The following is a 19,439-nucleotide window of genomic DNA, read 5'->3' on the forward strand; positions in this document are numbered from 1 at the left end:
TATTTGCCTACAGTGCCCATGCAAATCAACTGCGTCCAGTGCAGCTCGCATGGCTCACAAAACTAGAATCAAACTTTCAAACTAGGTGTGGCAGATAAAATATGAATCAAGATTCAGCAACTGTATTACTTATTTCTCAACTCAAATGTTTTCAGAAAAATATTTTCATTAAAAAGTTTATCAATGTTTATATTTTTTAATGGATGCCGTTCAGCCCTTGAGCAAAGCCCTTAACCCTGCATTGCTCCTGGGGAGGATTGCCTCCTGCTTAGTCTAATCAACTGTACGTCGCTCTGGATAAGAGCATCTGCCAAATGCCATTAATGAAATCTAGGCCTAGTTTAACCCCTGTGTTTGACCACAAAAATGAATGGGTTGCTATGGCTGCTTGTCCTCCAACATGTCATTGTCAAGAAAATTGTCACCTGATTAAGAACGATCCATCGATCCCATTGAGCCATCTATCAGAAGGAACCCACCTTCGGTACCGCCCATTAAACAGACAATTGGGAGTACGACATTTCCCCATCTGGGGTCACCGGATTTGGTCTGTAAGCACCTTTAAAGTAACGTAATTACGTGATGTGTGATTACAAGCACTTTAGCTGGCTAGTTCATGGAATGCTCACAGGGGCTTCAAAACAGTAAATACGTTATTCCAGTGTGATAAGTAATGAAAATGCAGTTTAAAAAATATAACTACAACAAAATATCGAGCTTGCTATATACTTGCACTTGTGGACGAGTTCCATTACAGTTCTGTAGGAACTCTGGCACTGGTTTCAGCCGCCTTTAATTTAACGCAAGTGAGAAGCCAAAATATGATCGCAAAGAATTATGTTATAGCCTAACCAGCGAAGGATGAATTGATGCTACCTTCAAAATTGTCTAAAGAAAGCACCTTAAAAGGCATCAAAGGAACACTTTCTAATGGGACAACACTTGAGGCCTTCCTGCCTTAGAACACTGCCTAAGGCAGCATTTCTGCTGTTTGAGATGCAGCCCCTGCCTGAGGGCACACCGGTTGGGAAACGCTGTTCTATGGGCCATATCTGTAAAGTAGAAAGCATAAAACAGATAGGATGTCATCTAGGAACCTTTTTTGGAAATATTTCATGTGCTTGGGAGCAAAAGAAAACGAGATGTATTTGTCCAAATGCGACGATCTTAGCAACATCTGATTGTGTGCTCTGTGAGTACAGCTGCTGTAGCTTTGCGCTTTTCTTCGGTAGCACCTTTTGCGGGTGCATTGTGCTTATTACGATACGGCACCACATCAGCGTAATGCCACCATTGTAGTCACAAATGAATAGAAACGCACCGTGCGCAACAGTTGTATTGATGTCTTATTTAATATATTTTAGGTAACATAGGTAGCCGCCATGAAGACCTCAGGCAAACCATAACCAGAACTTCAAACATACCATGAGCAAGACTTCAGACACACCATAACCAGGACCTCAGACACACCATAACCAGGACCTGACACACCATAACCAGGACCTGACACACCATAACCAGGACCTGACACACCATAACCAGGACCTGACACACCATAACCAGGACCTAACACACCATAACCAGGACCTGACATACCATAACCAGGACCTCAGACACACCACAGCTTAGATGTCAGACAAACAATAACCAAGACTGAAAACATACTGAACCTCAATAGCCCAGGTCTCAGAGATAACAAACTCAAGCCTGCAGCCTAATTCAAAGAGCAGGAAGCCCAATCAAAAAACAAAGCATTTTCCTAGCACCCTGATGCAAGTGTTGAGGCAGTAGAATAAGTTATACGAAACGCAGGAAAAACGATACTGTAGATTAAGCCCATCTGTAATATCCTCCACATCGTACTTGCATATGAACAGTATTGACCACCTGCACACATGTAAAGCCATTCTATCCTCTTACGGTCAGGCAACAAGCCAACAAACAGAGCTGCAGCAAGTGAGACGTTACCAATGGTCTCTCCTTTGAAATCATGTGGCTTGAAATCTGATGGTTTCAAGAAAGCAATGGTCACTTGCTGGAAATCATGAAGACTGCCGTAACATTCGTCTAGGAAACGGAAAGTTAACAGGCAAGTCACACCGTACTGAGCCCAGTGAAGCTGTCGCCCCGAGGGCACAAGACGTGGCCTGGGTGGCCTACAAACACCTTCACATTAATTGGGTCTGACCGAGCCGTTAATCGAACGCTGATCTGACCTTGAATTCACCCAACAGTCACCCACTTTAAGGGGGCATTTCAGCCAAAAATGTTATTAAAGGTACAATCGGTAATTTTGGACTTCTAATGGTCAAGAGAGTACAGAGTGTTGGTCTATCAACTTTATATTTGGAAACCCAAATTTAAGGACTATAAACACAGGCAGCGGGTGAGTCAACATGTCAGTGAGCCCATTGCAATGATAGAAAGGGATTTACAATGGTCTTGTAACAATGTTTTAACACAAATATCTTACCTATTGTACCTTTAAAGTATGTGTCCATTTACCCATAGAGCTGTCTATCTATCTTTAGTTATGCAGAGAGGTGACAAAAAAATAAATAAATCAACAGCAACTTTTCCTAGAACCGCCAACCACTGGCTTGTCCAGCATTACAGCATTGGCTTCTGACAGCAGCAGTGAACACTGACCAGGAGCTGACTGGGAATGCCTCCAAGTGCAAAGACCCCAATGGCAGTGGCCTACCTGCTTAACCCTGGGCCTTCCTGGAGAGAACTTCCTCTTGGAGATGGCTGGCTTGCCCATGCCGATTTTAGGCACCACCGGGACGAAGGTGGTCGCTGGGGTGGGCAGGGTTGAGACTGCCTCCTTGGGTGAGGAACCAGCCGAAAGGGGCGATAGGGCAGGCCCGGCCGAACCCATGGACGGCGTTTCGGGGGTCTGCTTCAGCTCCCCGTCCTCCCCTGTCGAGGAGCCGAGGTCGGAGAAGCTGTGCTCGCTCGCAAGGGTGGTGTCCATCTCGACTGGGGAGGTGGAGTCCATCTCTACTGGTGTGGTGGGGTCCATCTCTACTGGGGTGGTGGGGTCCATCTCTACTGGGGTGGTGGGGTCCATCTCTACTGGGGTGGTGGGGTCCATCTCTATTTGGGTAGTGGGGTCCATCTCTACTTGGGTAGTGGGGTCCACCTCTACTGGGGTAGTGCGGTCCACCTCTACTGGGGTAGTGCGGTCCACCTCTACTGGGGTAGTGCGGTCCACCTCTACTGGGGTAGTGGGGTCCACCTCTACTGGGGTAGTGGGGTCCACCTCTACTGGGGAGACAGTGTCCATCTCTACTGGGGAGACAGTGTCCATCTCTACTGGGGTAGTGGGGTCCACCTCCACTGGAGTAGTGGGGTCCACATCTACTGGGGTAGTGGGGTCCACATCTACTGGGGTAGTGGGGTCCACATCTACTGGGATAGTGGGGTCCACCTCTACTGGGATAGTGGGGTCCACCTCTACTGGGATAGTGGGGTCCACCTCTACTGGGGAGACAGTGTCCATCTCTACTGGTGTAGAGGGGTCCACCTCTACTGGAAGGGTGGTGTCTTCCTTTCCCAGATGGGTTGTGTCCACCAGTACTGTACTGATTGTGTCCATCTCTACCAGGGAGGGGGTGGGGTTGGTGACCACCTCGACTGAGGGGGTGGGGGTGTTGACCACCTCTACCACGGAGGGGGTGGGGTTGGTGACCACCTCTACTGAGTGGGTGGGGGTGGTGACCACCTCAACTGAGGGGGTTGGGATGGTGACCACCTCTCCAGAGGGGGTGGGGTTGGTGACCACCTCTACTGAGTGGGTGGGGTTGGTGACCAACTCTACTGAGGGGGTGGGGGTGGTGTTTACCTCTACTGAGGGGGTTGGGATGGTGACCACCTCTACTGAGGGGGTGGGGGTGGTGTTTACCTCTACTGGGGGGGTTGGGATGGTGACCACCTCTACTGAGGGGGCGGGGGTGGTGACCACCTCTACTGAGGGGGCGGGGGTGGTGACCACCTCTACTGTGGGGGTGGGGTTGGTGACCACCTCTAGCGAGGGGGTGGTGTCTACCTCTATCGCAGGGGTGGTGTCTATCTCTATCGCAGGGGTGGCGTCTACCTCTATCGCAGGGGTGGCGTCTACCTCTATCGCAGGGGTGGCGTCTACCTCTATCGCAGGGGTGGCGTCTACCTCTATCGCAGGGGTGGCGTCTACCTCTATCGCAGGGGTGGCGTCTACCTCTATCGCAGGGGTGGCGTCTACCTCTATCGCAGGGGTGGCGTCTACCTCTATCGCAGGGGTGGCGTCTACCTCCACTGAGGGGGAGCGGATGCTGTCTAACTCTACCGGAGTGCTGGTGTCTACCTCTACCGGGAGACACAGCTCTCCCTCTTCCTGCACACCCTCAACCTGTTGCGCCACCCCCTCTTCCTTATCATCCTCCTCCTCCAGGCCTGTCCTGCTCCACTCCTCCCCTTTCTCCAACGAGGGAGACATCTCCATAGGCTCCTCCAGAGCAGCCTCTGGCTCTTCTGTGCTTTCTTTGGTCGGTGAGGACACCTCTCTGGGGTTGGCGGCCACCGGCTTGGACCCGGCCTCTAGAGGGATGTCCGCCGACTCTTTTGTCTCTGCCACGATGCCCACCGGTGTGCCCTGAGCAGGCTGCCCGACCTCCTCCACCAGACCCGGCACCAGCTGGGGTGAAGTCGGACGCTCCGTCACTGTGACGGTAACTTGGATTTCCTGTGCTGGGTCCAGGGCTGAAAAGACAAAGTGGGGGCACCATAAGATACATTCATTCATAAGGGGCAGAATTGGCCCCAAAAAAAAACCGAAAAAACATTGCAGAATGTTAGTTTGCCCCATCAAACATTTAACAAACAGCCGTTCTATATTCTATGTTCCCTTCTGTTACTTAGAGAGAGCATGAGCACAAGAGAGAGAGAGAGAGAGAGAGAGAGAGAGAGAGAGAGAGAGAGAGAGAGAGAGAGCAAACTGACCATTGCAGTAGAGAGGTTGGAGTGGACTATTTATGGCACTGGGCTTTAATTCTTTTCTTTGCCACTCAAAGATAAGAAACAGACGTTGTTCTACTTAGCTTTTATCTGCAAAGGTAAGTAAGCATTGGACTACTACATCCATCAATCCCAAAGGTCACCTTCCGTCCTGTCTGTTATAAACCATTACTATCTGAGTGGCTTGCGTTTCTCCAAGCACTGCCTGTTTTCTGGTTCTGGAGTCTGCCGTACCTGACGGAGTATCTCTCCGTTCTTCACTGGCAGAAGCTGTGTTAAAACCTCTGTCCCCCTGTGGTGCTTCGCCATCATCTGCACCTCCAAGGTCTTCTGAAGAAGGAAAGAGAAACCAAAAGTGAGACAATGTATCATTTAGTACCGGTGATGTAAACCAGCCTTCATTTCAACTCCCAGTCCAGGTTTTGCATCAGACTGCATTTCATTATTACAGAACTCGTTTTGGACTGTGGTGGTAGACAAAATGAAACAAAGGTGGAAAAGCTCCTCTGATATTCTCTAGTTTGTACGGTAGTACATGGCAAGCGTTGAATAGCATATTTCCATTCATATCTGGGTCAAATACACAATTGTTTTGGATTCAAATACTTTTCTGTGATCGACTGAGCTTGCCTGGTGCAATTGAGCCAACCAAAAGGCAGGGTTTGTACTTTCTTCCAATGGTTCCAATACACCAGACAAGCTCAGTAAAACGTAGAAAAGTATTTGAGTCCAAAACAATGACGTCCTAGATCTCTCATCATTACGTATTCTTTGGATTTTATTTTCTGGTTTATTTTTAGAAGGCATACAGGTGTAAGAACCAACAACAAAACATTCTTATGTCCATTCCACACTGACACTTGAGGACCAACATTAATGCTATTCTCTAATGCATATTGAATCCCACTTTGCAGTAAAAATGTTCAGATAAACATATATGATCATATAATCCTGCTTTTTCACTTATAAATATATATTAAAAAAACATTTTCCTACCAATAAAATACAGGGACTCATGACATGGTGCAGAAAAACATTGTCATGTCATGCAAGCTTGGGTACTATTCTACCTAGCTAAACTACTAGCAATCAGGAATAACTAGGCTGTCATTATTTAGCTAGCTAGCCAGTTAGCGAATGGCTATCTTTGTAGGGATTCTAGCCAGGGAGGCTAGTTCATTTCAATCTAATGCTAATGTAAAGGGGTGGGATAGAATGTAAAGTCTAAAGGTCATACATTGTTTGATGTATATAAGGGTGTGAATGCTTCACATTGCACATAGCAAACTCAAAGTGCTAATTGGTATGAATATGAACACCCCCTTTTCAATTCTGTAAATTTAAAAAAGGTCCAAGCCCTGACAACCTCATAGCTCAAGATGGTACATACTTAGAGATTTGCCGACTTGCTTGAGGTTTAAGATCCCATGTTGCAAGTCATCACATGATGCAACTATGGCTCGAAACAAGGCAACTAAATTCAGCGAAAAAATTTTTTTAAGGAATGGAGCAATCTCAGAGACTGCCACAATTACACGAATGAATGAATACAGAGGAGCACTGGGAAAATGTACAATCGCACAGTGGTAATGACAGTAATTGTACATTTTCATTGCCTCGTACAAAAATACTTGATTGATTGTATACCCGCATATTTATTGCTTCTGATCGTCTGTTTAATAAGGGTATGAATATACTTGAAGTCCCCTATATACAGTACATGCACAAAAAACTAAACATATGGTGTGCATGTGTAGGATGGCAAAATGTGAAACCCATTTGACAGCTTAGACAATTCACACAGGTACGGACACAATACCATAGCACTGCAGCACACCACATGTCCATTTTCATTGCATTTATTAATTTATTTCTGGTCTCTCTGCTTTATAAAAAAAATTAAAAAATTTAAAAAAAAGTCTGACTCCAAACTGCCAAACTGAGAACACTGCCTGAAAACAGTCTCTCTCCTCCACCCCCTATTCACCAAGGTACAGAGTAGTACGACACACCACATATCCAGGAAAGGGATTGCCATGACAACAAGCTCTTCCTCTTCTCACCTGCTCATTAGACGCAACTGACAGTTCCAGGCAAAGGAGAATGAAGTGTGAGTCTCGAGTGGAGTGTGTTTCCCAAGTGAAGCCCCAAAGCAAGGGTCAAAATACTAGTGTTTTCGTTGTCTGTCACTCTGCCAGTCACATCAGGTCAGTGTGAAAACACAGAAACTACAGGACGTTTTTTGTGTTTCCGTTATCATCCAAGACCTTTGTTGCTATTTTAGCGATTATTATTCCAGAACCATTATTTATGCATCAAATTTAAATAAATCCTTGTAAAAATAACTTGACTCCAAGACCCATTTTTAACTTCACAAAATAATTGTTCTCAGACAACTGGGATTAGGCATAGCCATGAAATGTAGCAAAGATGATTCTGATTAAAAATGATCAGACAAAGGCTAAGCAGATGGTCAAAATGTCAAGGGAAATGTAACCTATTACATTTCAGTACATTTCTTCCTCCACTAAAAACCAGTTTGCTGCAACATGTCATTTAAATCGTGGGCTATAGCAGAATATGGATACTGATGTCAGATTCAGAACATTGGAAAGCTCCACTAAATGTTGCCTGAAGCCAGTGGCGATGGAAGTTTATGGGTTATTGGTTTATTAGGCATAGGCTATGTGAAACGTACCCATCAAATGTATATAATTAAATAATGAAAACCAAATGGCTATTTTTTTTAAACACGCCGTAACTGAATTCGCTTACGCTATGTGTACGACTTGTGTCGATGCCAAACACTCAAACTACAGGTAGAATACTTTGTAGGAAATTCTATTTTAATTCTAGATTATTCTATGTAACATTATTATTGAGACTGCTCGGGTCCAGGAGTCCCAGACACAGGCCAACAGGGAAACTTCAGAGTCCAATTAACTGCAATTAACACCAATTAACTTGGGCTTCCACCTGAAGATTTGACCTGCACAAATATGCACGAAGATTTATAAATATGTCGCTGCCTGATAACAAAGGAACTACATGTTTGTACCCAGACCTGGATCAAATACATAATTGTTTATTCAAATACTGATTAAAATACTTTTCTCTGCTCAATTGATCTTGCCAATGAGCCAATCATGAAGACCAGAAGGTGGGGTTTGCACTTTTTGAGAGTATTTCATAGGTTCCAATACACCTGACAATACATCAGTAAAGCATAGAAAAGTATCTGAATCTAGAACAATTAAGTATTTGGCCCAGGTCTAACATAAAACAAACTCCATGTCTTCAGTAAAATGAGAATGAAATGGAAGGAATTGGAAAGGGGTAAAAAGAACAAGGCCTGCACAGGGCGAGAGATGGCAGGTCAAGAGGCCACCATCTGAAACCAGGAAGCAAAGTTAATTGTGGAAAATGTAGACTGCATTAATAAAATTATGGCTTTTCCTGTGATTAAGCTTCCTCTGGAGAACCATGCTTAATGACCTTGTGCCACTCATGCACACACAAACACATTGAGTGTGCATGAGTGGCAAAATGCTCCCACAACCACGTTTCTCTTCTTTTTAATGTAAACATTTGTGGCCACTTTCCCAATACATTAAATATTTTAATTATTTTCATATATATGTACACTCACTGAGCACTTTATTGGCTATGGCCTCATTTTGCTCTCAAAACAGCCTCAATTCTTCATGGTATGGATTCCACAAGATGAAAACATTCCTTTGAGATTCTGATTGCATCATGCAATTTCTGTAGATTTGTCCGCTGCACATTCATGCTGCGAATCTCCCACTCTACTACATCTCAGCCGTTTAATTGGATTCAGATCTGGTGACTGAGAAGGCAACTGAAGAACATTGAACTCATTGTCATGTTAATGAAACCAGTTTGAGATGACTTTTGCTTTGTGCATTATCATGAAGTAGCCTATAGAAGATGGGTACATTATGCCATGACCGGGAAACACATGGTCAGCAACAATACACAAATAGGCTATGGTATGAAAGCAGTGATTGATTGGTAATTAACAGGCCCAAAGTTACATATTACATTACATTACATTATTGGCATTTGGCAGACGCTCTTATCCAAAGCGACGTACAGTTGATTCGGCTAAGCAGGAGACAATCCTCCCCTGGTGCAATGCAGGGTTAAGGGCTTTGCTCAAGGGCCCAACGGCTGTGTGGATCTTATTGTGACTACACCGGGATTAGAACCACCGACCTTGCGTGCCCAGTCATTTACCTTAACCACTACACTACAGGCCGCCCAAAGTGTGCCAAGAAAGCATTCCCCACAAGTTTTTTCCAGTCTTCAACTGTCCAGTTTTAGAGAACCTGTGCCCACAGCAGCCTCAGCTTTTTGTTCTTGGCTGACAAGAGGTGGAACCCGATGTGGCCTTCAGCTGTTGTCGCCCATCCACCTCAAGGTTCAACATGTTGTGCATTCTGAGATGTTTTTCTGCTCACCACAATTGCACAGAGTGATTATCTGAGTTACTGCAGCCTTTCTGTCAGCTTGAACCAGGCTGGCCATTCCCCGTTGACCTCTCTCATCAACAAGGCGTTTCCTTCTGCAGAACAGGGGCTCACTGGATGCCATTCTGAGTAAACTCTAGAGACTGTTGTGCGTGAAAATCCCAGGAGATCATCAGTTACAAAAATACTCAAACAGCCCATCTGGCAACAACAATCATGCCACGGTCAAAATCACTGAGATCACATTTTTCCCCATTCTGATGTTTGATGTGAACATTAACTGAAGCTTGTGACCCATATCTGCATCTTTTTATGGATTGCACTGCTGCCACATGATCGGCTGATGAGATAATTGCATGAATAAGTAGGTGCAGAGGTATTCCTAATAAAGTGCTCAGTTTGTGCACATTTATGCTTTGCTTGTGAAACTTCCACACAACAGAAGGAATTAATCTACACTACCGGTCAGATGTTTTAGAACACCCCAATTTTTCCTGTTTTTCATTGAAAATTATGCAGTTTAATGTCTCATTGTACTCTGAAATGAAAGCATAGAACAAATAAACAATTGAGGTTAAAAAATAAATCATGGAATCAATTTATAAACCAAAATGTATTCTAAAATTTTGACTCAAAGTAGCCACCTTTGGCAGATATAACAGCTGAACACACTCGTGGCATTCTTTCTACAATGGAAATCAAATATTCTGCAGAAAGTTCTTCCCAACTCTGTTGCAGAAGTTCCCATAAATGTGTGGCACTTGTAGGTTGCTTTGCTTTCACTCTTCTGTCCAGTTCATTCCAAACCAGCTTGATGGGGTTTAAGTCTGGAGACAGTGCTGGCCACTCCATGTTTTCAAGCTTACCATCTTGTTATTTTTTCCTGAGGTAGTTCTGGCATAGCTTGGACGTATGTTTTGGGTCATTATCTTGCTGTAGGATGAACCCCTGACCAACTAGGCGAATAACAAGAGGGTACTGCATGGCACTGCAGAATGCTGTGGTAGCCGTTTTGGTTCAGGGTGCCTCTCACTCTGTACAAGTCACCGACCCTGGATCCAGAAAAACAGCCCCAGACCATCACGCTTCCTCCTCCATGTTTGACAGTTGATGTCACACACTGAGGAACCATCCTTTCGCCTACTCGACGGCGTACAAAAATCCTGCGTGATGAACCGAAGATTTCAAACTTTGATTCATCAGTCCATAACACCTTCTTCCAGTCTTCAGTAGTCCATTGGTGGTGTTTCATGGCCAAGGCAAGCCTCTTCTTCTCATTCTGACGTCTTAGCAATGGCTTTCTTGCTGCAACTCGACCGTTCAAACCTGCAAGTCGAAGTCTTCTCTTCACAGTTGAAACTGAGACTTGCTTACTACGACCACTATTAAGCTGTTGTCCTGTGAGCCGCCTATCACGCAAGCTGTTGACTCTCAGAAACTTGTCTTCTGATTCTGTTGTGGCTTTGGGTCTGCCAGATCTCTTCCTGTCAGAGTTTCTCCCAGTTTCTGAGTGCCTTTTGATGGTGAAGGAAACTGTACTCACTGACACCTTGACTTTCTTCGCAATTTCTCTGTAGGAAAGCCCTACATTTTTAAGTGTCATGATGGTCTGTCTCTCTTCCATTGTTAATTGCCTTTTTCTCGCCATGTTTATAGTAACACACTACTTTCTGCAGTACAATACTGTTTAAATGATGCTCACAAGGGTATGGTACCATAGTGTGTTCCAACACTACTTTTATGCAGACAGAGGGGGTTGTAAGTAATCAAGAAAAGTTGGAACACCTGTAGGAATTGGTAGCACCAACTTTCAAAGCTTGATCAACCTCCATTGCTGCAGAACAGCGTTAAGTTGTTAACCCATTTCTTGTTCCCTGAAAAAGGCCTTTTTGTATAATTCTGAAATGTATATTATTTTTCAGATTTGGGTAAGCTTACCTTTTTTTTTAACCTCTAGTAGTTCACTACTTACCTTTGTACCATTTCAAGCAATTCATTGGACTTGAACGGCTTGAATTTCGATAAAAAACTGGAAAATTTGGGGTGTTCTAAAACTTTTGACCGGTAGTTTATATTCAACAGATACAAAATTCAGTAATTTGCCTTCATGTGAACTGCAACCCTTCTGACGAAGACTGCACCACACTTAGAAAGTGGTGGGCAGACAGAAATTATTGAAATGAGATTTTGAGGGAACAGTACTGAAGTGGGAAGGAATCTGGGAGGAACACGATCAACACAACAAGAAAACGTACAGCCTAGCGTTAACTCCATTAGGTCCCTCTTAAACCAATGACCAGAGCAAACCAACAGCTTGGGCAGGTGGTATTTTTACACCCATGAACCAGGCTTAGGAAACAGGAATGCTCACAGACCTGCATGTATACACCAATAAATACGAAGGCCTTCACCAGGCTGTCCCTGAGTTACCCTTATGTTTCACTGAGGTTGTAAGGCTTTTATGTGAGGCTGGGTAATTGCATGACGGTGCCATTAGCGAACGCAGTGTGACAGCAGCTCTGTAGATGAAAAGGTCCTGATAAGTCTGGCTGTGGTTTACATTTCCGCAAGGTCAGGCCTGTCGCAAACACTGACAGCCTCAGACGAGAGCCCCGGCTGACTTCTCGCACCTCAAGACAGACGCACACACACAAACCTGAACACACTCGGGAGTGTTCAGACCCTGAGGAATGGAGGAGGGAGAGTCCTGAGACAGAAAGAGAGCAAGACTAAAAGGCCGGACACACCAACTAGCGCCAGCCTTGTCGACTGTCAAACAGCTTTGAGGTGCTTCATGTCACCTGTATAAAGCTTTAGCTCAAACACAGTGCAAAGACTACAGCTGACGGCCAACATGCATGTAATGTAATGTAATGTAAAACGTATGTGCGTTGGCCAAAATGGAGCCAATATTTCACTCAAATATGTGGGTGAACAGAGTTGCAGTTTGAGTCCAACCTTGTTCAATGTTTCAACAAATTAGCGTGTTACTGGAACAATCTGCAGCTCCTAGCCTCACTCAAAATAATAACCAAGTTAAATTTTTGCTCAATGCAGATGACCTGGTGCTGCTGTTGTCCACAGGTACACAGGAATACTCAAAATTTTTGTAAGCATCTAAAAAGTAGCTCGGAAAACTAATTACAAAAATAACATGAATTTCCATCAGGCCTGAAAGAGAGACACAATATGTCTATGAAGCTGAGACAGATCCTGACCAAGTACAGACTGAATGACCAGACCTTATGCTGGGTATACACTGCGATATCTCCACACTGTGTGATGTAGCCCGGACAAAATTCCATCTTTCATTGCTGCCACACTGTGCGATAAGATCCAAAAATTCTATAATAAGTGCAACCTATGGTTACAGTGGCCTAATCATATGATATTAAGACAATTTGAGGATGGTGGAGAAAAAAAAGCTGGAATCGCTGCATTTATTTTGCCTGGAAAAAAATAATTCTAAGCACATTTTCATAGCTTTATTTTTGGGTATTAGCTACAATGGTTTTTTGTTTTTTTTCTCAGATGTGAAATGTGTTGAGAGTGGAAGCAAAAGCGATACCATTTTAACGGTGCACTTAATTAGCCTACTTTACCCACATGCAAGTAATATTCCATTACATTACTGACATTTTAGATAGTGACTGAATTAATTCATGTTACAATGTAGTTAGAGTGCACGATTTTGTAATGTCTGAAATATCTGACATTGCCTATCTTCTGTCGGAGGCTAAGATTTACTTTATTGGTCGTCTACAAATGTCACACAGAGATGCAAGACGGCCAATTTCTTCTATGATTGCAAATCGAGGCAAAAATTGCATAGTGCATATCCAGCTTCAGCATTTTTTGTGTTAATCTTTTTTCTGTGGTCTTGGAAAAGGAAACGGAGAAGCACTGCCTCCTTGACTTGTATTTCTACAAATTGTCCACATTTATAAACACATTTTCTTCCCCGACAAATCGAGAAAGGCTGCGAGTACTCCTGGGAGAAGGGTCAACAGCCCCACTCGAGTGAGTAACCTCCCAGCAAGAGAACTGCAATTGATATAGAGATAGACAGACAGAGTGTGAGAGAGAGAGAGAGAGAGAGAGAGAGAGAGAGCGAGCGAGACAGTGAGAGAGCAAGAGAGGGATAGCGAGAGTGAGAGCAAGACAGAGAGAGAGATAGACAGAGAGAGATAAAGAGACAGCGTGCCAGAGGATCATATTGTCCCTGACTGAGAGATACTCTCAGGTGACTGACACTCTGGGGCAGTGGCAGAGATCCAGGGGTGACACAGAGCCCTGGAGCTGCCAGCTTATCGCCTGCCTCCTGACAGAGAGGGAGATGGAGGAGCTTTAGGCAGCCAGTACCCCGGCTCGGGACAACGGTGTCAGGTACAGGGTCAGCACCGCCCCCCCTCCAGGGAGGGAGAGCTCTGACGCACCACGAGTAGGGAAATCAATAAAAGCTCACGCGTCTCACCTAGCAGTCCAGGGAGAGATTACTCACAGAAAGCAGAGCGTTGCGACACTTTTCAAACACCCTCGGCATGATGTAGTGTTAAAGACACAGGCAGGAATTACACCAGAGGCGTTGCGGAGCTCGCTACCTTTCAGCTTCCACACTAGTGGATTATAACGGTTACACAGGCTACGTAGGGCACCCATAGTATGCGCTATATGTAGGATACTCAACTGGCACACTTGGCTACTGCTATGCGAATGCTCCACTCCACACTATATTCCAGCCACAGGCTTATAACCTGGAGGGTGCTGCTCTCGATTCCCCAAGAAGGCTGCCGTGTCCTTCAGCACAGAACAGAAGCCCGGCTACGTCGGAGAAGCAGGATAAGCCACTAACATGCCAAACCTATTAAATCACTCTGGAGCATTTCCGAGCAAAAAACATTTCCGTCAAGGTGTGCTGCTCCTTTTCATTAAGGCACCAGACTTTGGCAGGACATCATTTGAATTTTGTTTTTGTGCAAAGACAACCAATCGCCTTGGAAACGGCATGCATTCGCTTCAACAGCATATATAACCCTCCATTTTAAATCATTGCAATATGCTGGATGCTATTATTAATAATAATATTAATAGTGGTTGTTGTTTTGGTTGCTGTTGTGGTTATATATGTATATATTATTATTATTATGTAAATTGATACAAAGAAAATTGCTTAATTGATAATGATTCTAAGCATACTTTAACTTTAATTTCTGTAAATGAACCTGCCCTGGGACTACAGATGAAAATTAGCTGGGAGCTCAAATCTGGTACAAAGCTTTTCCTCTCATTAAGTAAGGAAAAATACACGATGAGGGGGTCGTTAAATGGTTTTATACCATGGCACTGAAAAATAACTGACCACCTTGGACAAATATAGCATTCTGATTGGCCGAGACGTGGGTGTGCATTATTTTCATATGACATTGCTAACGAGAACAGATCAAACAGGTGCGCAGAATTTTTTCCACAGCAAAAATATCCAACACATCAATGCGCGCAACATACAATACTATGCATTTTGAATGCATGCAAGTAGTCCAGTTATAGCCAACCTGGTTACAAAAATATGCTACAGTAGGCTACCTTGTATTGAGTTAGTCTACACTTTGCTTTAGATAATAGATAAGCATGGGAGATGTTTCAGACATAATGTAACCGAGTGTTTTAACATAGGCAGTAATAACATAACTTACAACACACGAGTGAGTGAGTGATCAAATGCAAAACATCAGCGCCGCAAGCGTAGAGGAATATACTTAGACTCAGAACAGCCCGAGATGCTAAAATATATTCAGTACACTGATATTCTCTGTAAAATGCCAAATATAGCATGAAGTCCGTAATAATTAAATATGTCGTCTTGTGGGACTGCCAGCTGATTTTGACAGCTGTGCTGCACAACTCAAACATTGAGGTCTTTTTGCTTCAGTTGAAGTCTGGAATACAGCATCAAATTTCTATGAATTGCTTACTATTATTTTGTGAGCTAGCAATATTAATAGCCAAACGTTTTATTTCTTTTGGCAATGGTGAGCACCTTTTTTTCGGCGAAGATGCTTTTATTTGCAGCAGGCAATTTTAGGCTGCGTGAAGATCTTTTTCTCTCAGCAACAGGGACAATTTTTTCTCCCTGTGGCATTTCAATTAATACATTTGTTTCTAAACTAAAAATAAATGGTCCATAACAACTGGCAACTTAGGCGTGGTATAAGCGGGATAATGGCCGACTGAGAGGAACTGTGAACTGAAGTTTGGGACTCACCCGACGCAGGTTCTGGAGTGGGCTTTGCCTCCTGGGCCGGGTCACTCTGAGGTTGGGCTGCGTCCAGCTCAGCTTGCTTGCAGGAAGAGCAGACGTAGTCGTCCCTCAGCGGGGTTTCAGCGTTGGCTTCCGTCTGCCTCTCGCAGTCAGTGTGGAACCAACTGGATTGAGACAAGGGATTAAATAGGTAAGATTTTTGTGTAAAACATGGTTGCAAAACCATTGTAAATCTCTTCCTATCATTTAAAAAGGCTCGCTGACATGTAGACTCACCCTCTGCCTGTGTTTATAGTCCTTAAATTCGGGTTTCAAAATATGCAGTTGGCCAAAACATTGTACAGCTGTACAATAATTCAAGCTCATTGGTAGAAAATTGGTTCTAATTGCCACAGCCAACGGCGTTTCAACATCAGCGCATTCACAAAGAAGGGATCGGATAAACAGTGTGTGGTTTGAGCGTGTTTGTTGCTGTAATTCCTCTCTTGCCCTTTAGAAGTCTGAAATTACCCACTGTACCTTTAAGACACTGCTTAACAAAACATAATAAAACGAAAAAACAACAACAAATTAACCGTTCTTAAAGATCAGCTGAGACGGAAGTTGCAGCAACACCAGCTTCCACGATTTGACGTACGTGAGAGTGAAACTGATCTTCCAGTGGGGATTTTCGGAGGGTGGAGAGTTGACGTTTGATGTAAATACAAGCCCGCAGGTACACAATGACGTCAAATGTCATAAAATCTTATTTTACAGGAAGGGGGGGAAAAAAAAAGTATTAAAATGCTATAGTTTTTTAAAAATATATACTTTAAGATGTGTTCGTATGGTTATAAAAATTTGAGTAAATTGAGGAAAAAAATGTATTTCTCGTATTGCTCGTATTTAAGAGCGTTCTTTTTGTCCATCCATCCATTTCTAACCCCACTTATTCCTAAGTCAGAGTTGCGGGAGGAGTGCTGGAGCCTGCATTGTAGGAAGGACCCAGCGTTCACTGGGCAAGAGCCTTTTTAATTCTTCAAAAGGATACCAACAGATACAAACAACACGCCAAAATCTCTACATTTCAAAAGGTCACGGTCCAAGGATAGACCCCAAGGAGAACAGGGTTAAGCACATGTGTGACTGCTACATAGGGAGAGTACATTTCAGCAAAGCTAACGCCTACACCTTATCTGAAGTGTTCGGTTGTTTGTTGTATGACCTTGATATGCACTGTTTTGTACATCACTTTGGATAAAAGCATCTGCTATATATAATGTAATGTAACATGGAATGCTACCTCCACCACCCACGTTGATATTTGTTTTTGCCCAATATCTGAGCCTATAGCAGCTCCAAGGATATTATGCCAAATGTCGTCAGTGACTACAGGGACATCACACAAATAGAAACATTGTGAAAAATAGAAATATTGTGCTCATTATATCACTTTAAGCTTGACTTCTGAATGCTTTTAAATGGAGAGCATGAATGCTAATTTCAGCTGCTCAGAAAATCCCCTCAATATAAGAATATGAACTTTTAACCTGAGCCCCAATGAGTGCAGGGAATAACAATTTAAATGTTCATAAGCTCCACAAACATTAGTTGAGGAAAAATCTAATTAATGTGCCAGCTTCCTAATCCGTGCATTCCTGTTCACATTTGAATCCTAATGAACGGTGAAATGAAGATAATCAAATTAATTTGCAAAAGGAATTACATGGGACATTTGCAGAGATATTACTGTGCAAACTGCATGAATACAGATCTGAACAAGGTCCAGTGACCCCAGTACAAAAGCGGGAATACATATTAATTACTTAACTGCCAGTTCAATGGTTAGGTGAGTATGAACCATTTCTTTATTGACTAATCAAGACCAGACACAATATAAGTTTGAAAAAGCACCGCCTACATTATGTACATAATTGTGATTATTGGTACGTTAAACACAAGTACATTCAGTGCAAGGACATCGTGGACTGAAAGGTTGATGACACCAATTAAACTGAACAAAAACATTTTTTAAACCATTTTTACAGTACACCATTGGCTATGACAGGAGGGTAGGTTTATCCTTCCTTTAACAAATGTGACAGAGCAGGTGTGTCCTACCGTTTACAGGTGCGAGAGACACAGGTGTGTTTACAGGTGTGAGAGGACATGTGTCCCATATTTTACAGGTATAAGAGGACAGGTGTATCCCATCTTTCATAGGTGTGGGAGGACAGGTGTCCTACCTTTTACAGGAGTGAGAGAACAGGCGTGTCCTCCATTTTATAGGTGAGAGGACACGCATGGCACATTTTTACAGATATGAGAGGACAGGTTTGTCCCACCTCTCACGGGTGTATCCTACCTTTTACAGGTGTGGCAGGAAAGGAGGTCTCTGTGCAGCTCTGGATTCAGGGACTTCCCACATATGGGGCAGGGGGCTGAAGGATCATGCTGCTGGTAGCAGGCCTCACATAGCAGACAGTTGTGGTACCACTGGCTGCTGGTCCTGGTGCCACACTGGACACACACTCTGCAGTTCTGGTAACAGCGGAAGAAAACCAATCACAACACTGACAAGGCGCATAACCAATCAGAAGAACATACCAGAGAGAATTATAAGGGAAGCAGAGCCAGAGAAACCTTCCAAAGGCCTAAACTGCCATGAAAGATATTTTTGGGAAAAAAAAAAAAGCAACCGGGTGTGTTACCATAGGAACACGACAGCACATCTACAAAGACATCTACAAGACATTACACTAATGATTTTTCTTATCTGCGCGGTATCGCAATTAGTGTTTCCACAGCCGAGCAATTATCTTACAGAAGCGCAGCTCCCGTTAACTGCCTTAGCGTTTATCGGACGTGTACATCTCAGAGCTTCTGCTGACCAATTACCCGCGGGCTGTCGACAGGTGAAGGCGAGATAAAGGAGTCTGTGCGAGGGCAGAACCCCCGTGACTCAAAGCCACACAGCCCATTAGCCTTTACCTCTTCTTTTTACAATCGTGCCATTTTCCCCACTATATCAACCGCATCCCTCCATCTCATCTGTGCTCTACTGGGGGCAGGCTCAGGTACATGACTGGGACCCAGAAGGTTAGCCACACAGCTGTAGGGCCCCTGAGCAAGGCCCTTAATCTCACATTACCCCAGGGGGGGATTTTCCCTTGCTTAGTCTCATCAATGGCAAGTCGTTTTGGATAAATGCGTCAGTTAACATTTCAAAATTTTTATTTTATTTTATTAAATATTCCACTCACCCAGACAACAGTACTACTAGAAGAGGGAAATGTCTAAATAGTAAATATTTGTGACATACTCAAGTGTTTGGATGAAATGCATACATATTTTATTTGTCATTTTTAATAAGAATAAGTGGATAGTGTTTTTAGTACTGTATATATGCACTGTTGAGAGTTGTACATATGGAGAATGGGGATAATGGATAATAGAGGGGTAGGTAAAGTAGGGTAGTTAAGCTAGAGTAAGAAAATTACTACGATGAAGGACATATTTGAACATATATAGTGCTGTGTAAATGTTTTAGGCAGGTTTGAAAAATGCTGTAAAGTATAAATGCTTTCAAAAATATAAATGTTAATAGTTTATTTTTATCAATTAACAAAATGCAAAGTGAGTGAACAGAAGACAAAAAAATGATTTAAATAAATAAATAAATGTATAAAAACAGTACCACTGTTGGACACTTG

At 43.5% G+C, this 19,439-nt stretch overlaps 2 protein-coding genes across 9 annotated transcripts in view; both read right to left on the minus strand.

The window, feature by feature from the left end:
- Positions 1 to 3,611, minus strand: part of LOC133127441 (histone-lysine N-methyltransferase 2C-like) — an 81,216-nt gene extending 77,605 nt beyond the window's left edge. For all 8 annotated transcript variants that reach the window (XM_061240352.1, XM_061240354.1, XM_061240348.1 and 5 more), the window contains exon 1: positions 2,705 to 3,611. In XM_061240352.1, coding sequence (XP_061096336.1) covers positions 2,705 to 3,601 — 897 coding nt within the window. In that variant the 5' untranslated portion in view covers positions 3,602 to 3,611. The remainder of the gene's footprint in view (positions 1 to 2,704) is intronic.
- The window catches only part of LOC133126591 (histone-lysine N-methyltransferase 2C-like), an 80,356-nt gene continuing 64,520 nt past the window's right edge, over positions 3,604 to 19,439 (minus strand). The window contains exons 11-15 of the mRNA XM_061238936.1: positions 18,092 to 18,267; positions 15,751 to 15,911; positions 5,230 to 5,325; positions 3,671 to 4,740; positions 3,604 to 3,639 (exon numbers count right to left, since the gene is read on the minus strand). Coding sequence (XP_061094920.1) covers positions 3,604 to 3,639; positions 3,671 to 4,740; positions 5,230 to 5,325; positions 15,751 to 15,911; positions 18,092 to 18,267 — 1,539 coding nt within the window. The remainder of the gene's footprint in view (positions 3,640 to 3,670; positions 4,741 to 5,229; positions 5,326 to 15,750; positions 15,912 to 18,091; positions 18,268 to 19,439) is intronic.

Source organism: Conger conger, chromosome 4, assembly GCF_963514075.1.
Source record: "Conger conger chromosome 4, fConCon1.1, whole genome shotgun sequence".
NCBI lineage: Eukaryota > Metazoa > Chordata > Actinopteri > Anguilliformes > Congridae > Conger > Conger conger.